At 39.5% G+C, this 11,903-nt stretch overlaps 1 protein-coding gene across 2 annotated transcripts; it reads left to right on the forward strand.

Annotated features, from left to right (window-relative positions):
- The first annotated feature begins 1,602 nt into the window (after positions 1-1,602).
- On the forward strand, positions 1,603-10,703 carry stard5 (StAR-related lipid transfer (START) domain containing 5). Of its 2 annotated transcripts, XM_034868151.1 has the most exons (6): positions 1,603-2,086; positions 3,591-3,640; positions 5,453-5,585; positions 6,671-6,788; positions 10,088-10,181; positions 10,306-10,703. In XM_034868151.1, exons 1-6 carry the CDS (start codon positions 1,997-1,999, stop codon positions 10,454-10,456), a joined length of 636 nt encoding a protein of 211 aa, XP_034724042.1. In that variant the 5' UTR covers positions 1,603-1,996; the 3' UTR covers positions 10,457-10,703. The 2 variants fall into 2 exon arrangements, with proteins under 2 accessions (XP_034724042.1, XP_034724051.1); XM_034868160.1 differs by lacking the exon at positions 3,591-3,640.
- Positions 10,704-11,903: the final 1,200 nt, after the last annotated feature.

Genomic DNA, 11,903 nt, shown 5'->3' on the forward strand with positions numbered 1-11,903 from the left:
CGGGTTGCCTAGACTTTCAGAAGACAAGCAACAGACAATCCACATGTATTGATGATAATATAAAAAATGTCAGTTTGTGATTTGGGAACGCACATTTGAATGATATCGATACATTACTTGGGCTAAATAAATAAATTATTAAAAACAGCTATTTCCCGAGGGTCGTCCTTTCTTGGGATCTGATTCATCCAATTTTGGGGATAAATATTAAACCCTAATGTGGAACACAGTCCAAGTCCCACCAGACTCCCTTTAGGAAACCTGTAATTTAAACTTCAAGACACTGTGACAGTCCTTCTTCTCAGTCTTGGTTCTTCCCCACTTCCCGTTACCTCCAATGGGCCCAGCTGTACGGCCTGGGCCTCCAGCGGCGTGGTGTCAGTTTTGGCTTCCAGGAAGCAGGCAGTGAACTCCAGATCCTGGAGTCGCAGACAGACTCTGCTGCCCCGCTGTAGCTTCTCTACCTTCCACTGAAGACACGACGAAGCCGTGTTCCTGCCTGGAGGAAGGCACGCTGCCGCCGGACACGGAACTCTCCGCTAGTGATGGCCAAGTGAAGCTTTGTGAACCAGTGTCCTTATTTTATGAGCCCACTAGATGGCACTCTTTGTTCAACAAAGGGTTTAGAGTACACTGAATTGCAATGCCTTAGGCCTTTCTCTTTAAACCAAACCAAAACCATCTAGTGGCCTCAGAAAAAAAGAAAAACTGGTTTATGAAGCTTACGTAGGCCATCAGTATCTCCGCCTCCCGCTGCCGCTGGAGGTCAGATTGAAGGTCGAAGGCTGCATATAAATGTATCATAAAACACATTCTCACCTGTGAAATGTTATTCCTTGCTCATTTTTTTTATTTTTATTTTTTTATTTTGTTTGAACATCCATAAGCAACACAACTGTCTGGGATCTTTAGAGCTGATCCTGCGCCACTGAACTCTATCTATTGATTGCTCCTTCAACTAACCCGGATGTCTGTCACAGTTGTGAGAACTGAATGTGAAGATTTATAGAGAGTTGAATTTTCAGTGAGGATCACATTTTTTTGGACTTTCAACCTAATAAATTCAATTTCAAATTATACTATTCAAATTCAGTTTATCAACGCAATGATTCAAATTAAACGATATGATTTCAAATTATGTAATTTAAATTCAGTTTTTCAATGCAATTATTCAAGTTTAAAAAATATTTCAGCCCACCTTAATTACTCAAACGTATCGGTATCGGTGACACAGGCGCTGTATGTTCTTGGTATCGGATCGATGTCAAATATTGCAGCATGGTACACCACTAAGCAGCATTTCAGAAGGAAAGAAGTGACCACTACAATTCCCAGCTTACAATGCTGCAAACAGCGTGTGCTCCGGTGGCAGGTGCCTGACGCCGGTGTGGTGCTTTTGCCTTCCAAATAAGATACATGGAACATTTTCGCTTAATTACATGTTTTACTGCGTACGTACCAATAGTAAAATACGTGATTAAATCACTGAATATTGTTTAAAGTACACTAAAAACCTTTTTAGCAAATTGTACAATTCCATAAACACTTACGTTTGTAAAAAGGGGTTTTCTTTTGAAAGCTACAAACGGAAGTCAATTTTATCTGGATGATTTGACACCTCTGCTGCCTATTCTCCCTGTATTTCAAGAAATTCATTCAAATACTTTGGAATTTAACATTCTGCATGAGACGGGTGTGGGCTGTCGCGCGACCAGAAAGGCTTTACAGTGAACAGACAGAGTTGTCACGTACCTCAGAGCCGCGAGCTAGCTGCTGTTCGTAAACGATGTGGGCATTGCATAGGTTTCATTCATTTTGGCTAAGGCTAGCTCTGTAGCAGCGGTTGTACTTGCTAACGTTAAGTAACTTGTCGCTGCTGCACGTTCGTTACAAAACCTACATTTTGACTTTTATTAATTGAATTGAGAGATAACAATATCGTGTCAACCATTTCGCCAGTGTAACGTCGGCTAGTCTGCAAAGTGAATTAAGTAATATGGATTATGAGCATAAAGCGAAGGCAGTGGGTGACTGCTTGCTAAGCTACAAGACGGATGAGTCCGGGTGGAAAGTATGCAAGAAATCGGTAAATATTTGCCATCATTATAATGTGATATAAAATGTACCATATTTCTTCACATTGGCTCAGAGACATGCTGTACTCTGTTAACGTCACTATTATAACGTACAATGGATAAATGTTAGGTTTCTTGATGTGGCCTTACTCGACACGTCAACCTAATCTTACCTGACGGGACAAAACAGAACTTGAACGCAACTTGAGTCTCAACTAGTAATTTTGCAATCAATGCACCAAGCAAGTGTTAGTCTTTGTTAATAGTTTGGCCTAAATGACTTAAATTCATAATTTTAGTTCACGAAATGGTACAATATGTATGGTAGATTCGTTTTAGGTCATAAGTAGTGACATCACAATTTTAAGGTGGAGAGCTGACATAATCTGATAATGTTGCCTAATTGGCATTTCACTTGTGTTGACCCTTATTGTTGTGAAATATGATATTTGAGCATAAAGTTTATTAACCAGAATACTAAGAATTCAATCTACCTTAGTACATGTCTTTGTCAGAACACTTTTAGCAACATGTAGCACCAAAACTGAGCTAATATTCTTATATGTCTGAACAGTTAATATTATAATGAGTGCAGTGCCATGGATGCTGAACACACTGCAAAAGCTATGTTAGCCACAGGTGCTCAATGATGGCTGACTGTCAGCTTGGTCTATCAACTCATCTGTCACATATGCTCCTCAAGTAAGAGTGCAGAAAAACACAAGTTATGACTCTTGGTTGGAAATAAATAGGGTTCCGCCTACCATTATAAAGCTTAGGTGTAGCACCCAAGCCGAATTAATGTAAAGTCAATGTGAACATCAAAACTAACTAAAAGCGGGTGTGGGAGCTCTACAGAATGGCTAACTCACAATCAGAGGCTCCAGAGGGATGCATTTTTGAGGAGATGGACCCCTGTCTTGCTAAAAATGTTTTAAAAGAGAGGGCTATCACCCCTGACAACCCCCCCTTATTTATTATTTTCTTTTTTCTTTTTTTACTATTTATTATTTTTTTCATATATATTGATTTTTTGTTGACATTTTCACTTTATTTTTATTAACTCATTTATACATATCACATTTTTGGTCCGATCAGATACCTTAGATAGACTTCAGATAATTGATCTTACTATGTGCTGACTGTCTATGATATATACATAAATAAATAAATAAATTAGTTCACAAATAATAAAACACTAACTAAAAGCTCAGTGGACTTCTTTAGCAAGTTTGTTCTATTAAGATTTTTGAGTGTTATTTATTTATCATCTGATCTAGCTTTTCCAACTTTGTAGACACAGATGAGGTACTAATTATGGTCCAAAAAAGTGTCAACTTACAATTAATTTTTTTGACAAACTACATTTTCTTTAAGAAAGGACACTTTAACCCCTAGTCTTCCGCAGACCTAGGGAAAACACCAAGTAGTGTGGCGGGAGTGAACAGCATTTACTAGGGACACTCATAACACTCAGGCTAATGTCGCTGACTGTAAATGTGTTTTCTTTGGCAGAATGACGTGGTTGTGTCTTGGCGTCCCTCGTCCGAGTTCCCTGGGAATGTGTGAGAAAGCTCATCTTTTCTTTTTTTTCTCAATGGATAAAATCTGTAGGTCAAATTTCAGAAGAACACTTTGCAGTTGTGTAAGGGTAATAAACACAAGGATAAGGATAACAGTTAGAGCTCTGCTTGCAACTATGAGCAAATAACATGCTAACTACAACTGTAACAACTAAGTCAGTTCTCAGCGAGAATTCTCCCTGGAATAATATTGTGGCGAAGTTGGTGAGTTTGTTGTGCACACTGATGCTACTTTATTTTTACATGATATTTAAACAAAATATTAGCTGCGACCACTTTTCAACTTAAATCAGATATGACTGAAGTGGACATTAGCTTTTCATAAAATTGCCACGCTAACAAAATAAAGTTGTGTACGAAAGCCCCTTTTTTTTAGCAAACAAAAAGGGGAGGGGGGGGGGGGGCAGACTGTACTTAGGTCTAGTATTCTAGTTTGGAATTTTGTGCAGCTTTTCAGTCCCGTAAAATGTTTTGCGCTGTACTTGGCTCAAACAATAATATTTCAAAGGGTGGACACTATTGGAAAAAAGTTTTAAAGTGACCATATTGTAAAAAATAAATTTGGGGTGTTATTTTGTGTCTCTGGTGTTTTCAGACGCATACAAACTTGGGAAAAATCCCATCTGTGCTGTTTTGATTGAGATATAGGTTTCGGATTGTCCTCTGACTTCAGTCTCCAGGTGAGCTGTTCAAAATCTCCATGGCTTCCTACGTCGTTAGCCAAGACGAGGTGGCTAGCCGTAGCATGCCAGCATGCTAGCCTGTTCTCCATGGCAAAACACTGCTACAACACACACTAGTTTACCATAATCCTCAAAAGAACTACTTCCATGTCCCTGTTCTGCAGGTATTCCAAGTGTCTCTCGTTTAGAAAGATAGTATATAAGTCAGATGTCTCACTCTGTAGCTAAAACAGTCCCCTAAACACAAAATAGGATCTGCAGCAATGTGCAGTTCAACACAAATTGGGTGTTTAAAAAAATAAAATGAAACCTTGTACACCTAATGTCGTACAACCTCAAAACCCAATTACAACCTGAAAATGAGCAGAATATGGGCACTTTAGGAACCGCTGGTCCTGACCACACAACCAACAAACAAAGTTGGATCAGGACTGATCACATCATGAAAAAAACCCTAGCAATAAAATTGGACTTTTATTTTCTGCGTCATACTTTAAATATTTTTTTTAAACAAGTTGCATTGTTTGCATAGTTTTTTCATTGCTTGAAATAGTGTGCAAAGTAGAATAAATAGACTGTTTATGTGTGCAGGGGTTTAATTGTTTGCCTGTCCATTAACATAGAAATATGCCTGTAACATTATTACATTATGTCAAATTTGTTTTCTACATAATCACGGTCAATAAGTGGTTATTGGTTGGACTGTTGAGCTAAAGCTATACTAGTTGGTGACACGATCACAAAAATGACGAGGAGGGGGATACAGTTAGTTTTATCATAATAAAGAGGCATGGTTTATTTCATAGGCTGTGTATTTATGTTACTACCCCATTATCTGGGTCATATGACAGTAATATATAACTAACAGTTGTACCCTGGGAATCATTCAGAACTTTAATTTGTTTAAATAAAGGAATAAACAAAATTAATTAGTAAACAAATACTTATTTTTAAATATGACTGAAAGAGACAATTATGTTGTTAATCACAATAACTTGTGAAACAATTGTCCAGCAAAAATTCGTTACAGCTCTACATATGAAAATAATTTCAGCCGGGCCTTATTGATCTGCGTCCCTGACCGTGTTCTGTCGTTTGACTTTCTCTGCAGTTATAAGGGCGAGGGGATTGTCAGCGGCAGCCCGGAGAAAGTGTGGGAGTGTCTGAAACCCGTACCCAGTGGGCTCAGAGTCAAGTGGGACAACAATGTCAAAAGGTTCGAGCTTTTGGAACAAATCACGGAGGTGTGTTCATTTCTTTCTCTCTTATGATTAGACGATGTTTTGTCCTGATCATCCTGTACACCTTAACCCAGTTTTCACTCCATACAGTACATTGCATTTGATTTCCCTAAAACATTGTCTGTCTGAATTATTTTAAAGCTGCACCTAGTATAACATACATACATATACATATTTGTGGCTTCACATGGCAGCGAAACTGTTTTGAAACGGCAACTTTAAAATGCAGTACCCAGAAATCTAGTGAGGTCATGTCAATAAACGTCCTTGTGGTTTCAGGGATGCAAACTTTGCAGAGCAAGAGCGTGTCTTGTCGTCGTATCCATGGGAAACTGCCGTGACCTAATGCGACACACACACACACACATCCACAGAACGTCAAAGGTGTCTTGCTTTTGATTCTTGGCATGTGGCTGTTTGTCAGAAGACAAATTACTTTCAAAAGAAGCTGGAGGCAGCCAGAAAAACTCGCTGGCTAAACTGTTTAAACACGGCGGGTTTGTTCAGGACACCCCCCCCCATCTGTCGCTAGCAATAGTGACGCAGTGATTAGTGACGATTCTCTCCGACCAATCAGTAGTCTGCAGGTTTTCACGTCACCTTTTGGTATCGCCTCAGATTGCTTTGAACCTCGACTGAGGTGGTACTAAAAGTACCTGTTACCAGGACTTTTTTTTTGTAATGGAAAACCAAAAGAGTAGAATAGGTACCATGCAGTGGAAAAACGCCATAAGCTAACTGAGAGGATTAAAAAAATGCCTGTTAATAACCCAACTGGTCATTGACCCAACTGGTCAAGGTAAATGGGTAAAGAAAGACTGGAGGCAACATATTTGTACAGGGTACAGTGCATATTATGATGTCAGTTATCTCTTCTGGTGTTTGCTTTGCCAGTTACCCTTTCCAAACTGAATTTGATAAATCGGCTAAAATCGGTAAAAATACACATTTGTTTTAAAAAGAAAATATGCCCCGGTGCAGCTTTAAAGGTATACATGTAATACCATAGGTGATAGTCATTTTTGCTTTTGCTTTCTTTGGCTGTTTGAGTCTTTAAATACATTATTTTGTCCCCCACTCTTGCACAGGACATCTCTATCTGCCGAACAGTCACACCCTCAGCAGCTATGGGCATCATAGCTCCACGAGACTTTGTAGATGTCATTTTAGTCAAGCAATACGAGGATGGCACAATTTCATCAAATGGTGCGTAACGTCTCTTTCTTTTTTCTCTTCTGCTAGTGGGGTGGCTAGGTTGACATTTTCTTTACAATTGTGCATTTTGTGATGAAACGTAATGTATATGTTGTGAAAAGATATTGGAGTTCTAAAGGCCATGAATATAGCATTGTAAAGCATTTTTTAACACTTCCCTTCACACAGTCACAGTTGTGCAAGCAAGTGGTGCCACGTTGCACTTACAGCGCCTAAGCAGTCCGTGCATGCTACAAGCTGATAGCACGTTTTTAATGGTCCAGTGAGGTTCATACCGACCTTCGGCTGTCTTAGTCTAGCCACAGATAGTTGGTGAAGGTAATGCAGTAGTGCCTATCCCCACACATAGTTGCCTGCTAATGGAGTCTGTTCTGTCAGTGAGCAAGATCACAGACCTCTCAACGCAGTGTATTCTATTCTGAGGTATCTCATTTGGTGCCATGGGATCAATGTCAACCAGGCCTTCTGTGAGCTTTAGCAGAACTCTCCAGGTTGCTGTTTTTTGTGTCATGACCAACAAAACTGGACACTGCACACCCAGTGTGAGCAGAGAACATTTGGAGTGGACACCCCTTCAGATCAAAGGCTGATCTGAAATGTTTGCATGTTCCAAATGTTAGCCAGCGTTCAGTACCTTCTTTGACAAACAGTGAGCAACATCTAAATCAACAGTATAAATCAATATCGTGTGATGGCCGCAAGTAGTGCAATCAATCCTATAAGCCTCCATGGCTCATTGGAGACAGAGGACACATCCTGGAGCGGTAGCTTTCATAACCCTCTTTGGTATAAAAAAAAAAAGTCCTTTACCAATAATTGTGAATAGGCGATCAAACACATATAGCAGAAGTTGTTATTGTACGTGTTGGTAGAGTCGACTTTGTTAATGTTCGTACATGTGCAAAAAGTGTGAATCAGAGACCTGTTGCGCTAGCAATGAGAGAGAGAAAAGCATAACCATCAGATCAATTAAAAAAATGTGTTGGTTTTTACCCCGACATTTAAAAAGTAATTTATAGTCATTACAATACAGTGAAACCGTGACATATTTGCTGAAGGTTATCATACCGTCAGAATGTCATTCGGGCCCATGCCTACGCTGAAGTGACCATGATCCTTTTTATTTGTTTTTTTTCCTCAAGTTAATACCTTTTCAAAGAGCACCCTTAGAAATGAAGAGGAGAAAAACACGTCTTTAGTCTTCTGACATCTGGTCTGATCAGCTTGAACAAATCTTGGCAATCAAGAGTAAAAAAAAAAAGGTTTTCGGCAACATTCACGAACATTTAATGCATATTAGGTGGCCCTTTTGAAAAATGTCTGTCAAAATTTGCAGCGCCCCGATATCCATATGTTTTCATAACATATACATCTACATCTGTGCCAAATGTGTTTCTTCTATCGCAAAATGCACAGTTGTTATGCTGCAACTGCCCCGCCATACTTTCTAAGATTCACTGTGCCATGCAGTAGGGGCTGGACTCTTCTTACTTGTGGGAGTGATTTGGATGAAAGGCTGAGATTTAACTGTGCTGCGGATTGACTACAGGTCTAAACAAACTAAATGGCTCAAATGTCACGCATTAATGTCAACTTAGAATTACCTGCATTTCCACTGCAGAAACCTAGTTAAAGTTGTAGTTCCCACTTTTGATGGGTCAGTAACTATAGGCAGAAACATACAACATGTTCCTACAACAAGTCACAGCAAATTTGCAAAGAACCAGTTGGCGCTACAAGGGCATGATCTCTCACCAGCTCCCCACCCACAGAAACCGCTAGCTGTGTTTGATGGAGCACCTGGCCAATCGGTAGAATTTGGTGATGGGTAGGGCTTTTCCCTCTACGCCACCTGGGATTACTAAAACATCCAACTAGGATCAAGGCCTAACTTTTGAAAAATTATGACATTACACAATTTCCCATAAAGGTTGATAATTATTAAACATTGGATCACATTTTATGATGTGACGACTAAATCCCTGTGTAGCCAATAAATTCACTGGGAACACTGGTTTAGAGTTATAATACAAAATCTTTGGATCAGTTCATGAATATTAAGCTGATGAGAAGGGGTGGGTGAACCAAACTTATTTTAAAGAGAAAACAAACGGTCAAGGTATACAATTGTTACTCGTTGTCTCCATCACAGTTCAAACTACGATTCCTATCAGGAAGTATGTCTTTCCTAACTGCTGGCCTGTTTACAGCCTGATTTATGGTCTGGCTACTCGTGTTTCTGGCCCTATTGGACTTTGCTGCAGTGAAATGACTCTGCTTAAGATCCATTAAGATGCTTTTTTTTGCCTCTGACAGGCTCAGATTATTAGTCTTAGTGTCTGCCAACATTTTGGAAAGGTTCCCTACTGAGATAGACCTTTCTGTTAAAGAGTAAGATCCTTTTGGTTAAACATAAAACAGCCTCTGCATCGCCAAACTCACCAGACTCCGTTTAAATAAAATACTTTTAGCGTGTACAGTGCTAGCATATTTTCACATGCACCAAAATGGGTGAACTAAGAGTTTATTTCAACCAAACCAGAGTGGTAATTGTTGGAACAGTGGAGAGACGAACCAAGATGCCTTTTGATCATTTTTGTTTTCTTGTTTCTGTCAACTTGATGGAAGTATGACTGCAGCTAATCATTGTTTTGATAACCAATTAATCGGTTGATTATTTCTTGATTAATCAATAAATTGGATAAAAAAAGACCAAAATAATTTTATTTTCTTAATTTGATGATTTTAGCTACTAGCAGATAGCTCCGTCAGTTTGGCAAACGCTGAAGACGTTAAATCCAAGTTACCGGCTTTACAGCTAACATACATACATCCACACATCCCTTGGATGTATAAGATAATACCATGGATGTGTTATCCAACACATGGTGAATTACAGCCATTGGCTATACCATCATAACAGCTACAGGACCTCGAGAGAACCGTCATATGAGCCGGTGCAATACAGGGCAATGTGTGTGGGCGTAGTCCCCGCAGCGTGCAACAACTTAAGACCCAATGAAACAATAATGAAGATAGTTGGCAAAAGTTTTAATAATCGATTTTTATCGCTGGCCTTGATTCATTGTTGCAGCCCTAGAATGAAGTATGTTTTACGATGATAAAATCACTACTTTACTACTTTGTGTTACGTTACGCTTGGCAATGATGATTTTGGTGCTGTTTTATGTTAAACAAAACATGTGTGTGTGTGTGTGTGTGTGTGTGTGTGTTTGTGTGTGTGTTTGTGTGTGTGTGTGTGTGTGTGTGTGTGTGTGTGTGTCAAACAGCCACCAATGTGAGTCACTCGGGCTGTCCTCCCCAGTCTGGCTACGTGAGAGGGTTTAACCATCCATGTGGTTGCGTCTGTGTTCCCATCGCAGGGTGAGTATGCAAACACACACTAAACACTTACAGTGTGTGTTTGTAGAGGATATTCTGGCAATAGTTCAAGTTCATCTACATCACTTTTTTGTATTCCATTTTCTCTTTTTCTCAATTCTTCCAGAGAGCCCAACAAAACCCAGGTGTTCAGCTTCTTCCAGACAGACCTGGGTGGCTTTCTCCCCCGCTCCGTGGTCGACTCGTTCTTCCCATCCAGCATGGCGGAGTTCTACAACAACCTGAGCAAGGCTGTCAAGTCCCTAAAGGGCCTTTGACACCAAGAGTTTGGAGATCTGCCTTCAAATCTGAGGCCTACTGACTGGTCAGGCCAGTTGATTTATTCCATTTTAAACAATTCAAACTCTGCAGCATTCCGTACACTGTCATTATTAACTGCCTATTTCAAATCGCTCCAATCCACACTTTGTGTTTAATTAGTATTCCTATATTCCTCTGTGACTGCAGGAGGGATCCAAGTCCCAAAATAAGAATGAGGGCTTGCATTTGTCAAAACCCGCACCTCAAAATTTATTTCCGCCAATCGGAAGAATGAAAATGGATCGTAACATCTATATTTGCATACTGTATGCGTTAAAGTACAGAACATCTTTCATTTTTACCATTTTCATGAGTCACTAAACATTCCCTCTTCTTAATATTGCATACTTCAGTGTGTACAGTGAACATGCATGTTGCATGGACCGTATATTTACCCTATTCTGGTGTCAGGTTGCTAATTTAGAATACCGACTCATACCTCATATTTACTCAGCTATGTTGTACCTGAACTTGAACTGCTCATGTCCAGCTCACATGTAAGCCATGAATATCTGCCTCTTTAATCAGCTACACTGAAGCACAGGCGGGATAGCAATGATGGCCTTTTTAAACTAAGGCAATTTCTTTTTAAATGCCTTTAAAATAGGATATGTTATGTGCTGCTTCATTGAGCAGGAAAGTGTCTTCCCACACACACACACACACAAATATATATATATATACATATAGTACATATAGTGTCAAAGGTTTGGACACACTTTCTCATTCTCAACCTTTGACTGGTACTGTAAATATAGATATTTAGGTCTGGCCCACTCCACAGTCAGGTGGGTGTGTGTGTGTGTAAATATAGATATTTACAGTAGCTTATATTGTTAAAGTGAGTACTAAAAAGATGCTTTTCCTATCACTAATGCATAATAATAAGCAATGCAAGGAGTCAAGACTCAATTTTTATAAGTTAAAAGTAACATGGCAACGCTAGAGAACTTGACTGGAGACACTGTTAAAGTAAAAGATGCAAAAATGCACTGCAAGGTGCCTTTATGTAATGTGTCTGCACACATTGTGCATCACTTGGGATTGTTATCTAACGCACTTATGACATTACAGCCCAAACTCAGCGCAACCCTACCCAAGTTTTGCAACTTAGTGCAATTTGCCCTTTTTTGCCTCCGATTACAATTATTCATGTGGCAAAATATACATTTTGCCTTTGCGCCAAGAACACAGTAGGCAGGACACTGACAGAGCGAAAAATAAAAATGAAATGGTCATACCGTACAGGTCCGCCGAGTCACAGAGACTTGGGTTGGGGTTTGTGGGGGCTTTTTCAGAATTACATGGTGTGTTTTCTTTTGTCCAATCCATTTGTGAATTTGCCCCAGATTATTTATTTAGATTGTTAAAATGAAAAAAAGACTCTCAAATTTCAAATCGCAT

This window comes from Etheostoma cragini, chromosome 1 (assembly GCF_013103735.1).
Source record: "Etheostoma cragini isolate CJK2018 chromosome 1, CSU_Ecrag_1.0, whole genome shotgun sequence".
Classification (NCBI taxonomy): Eukaryota; Metazoa; Chordata; class Actinopteri; order Perciformes; family Percidae; genus Etheostoma; species Etheostoma cragini.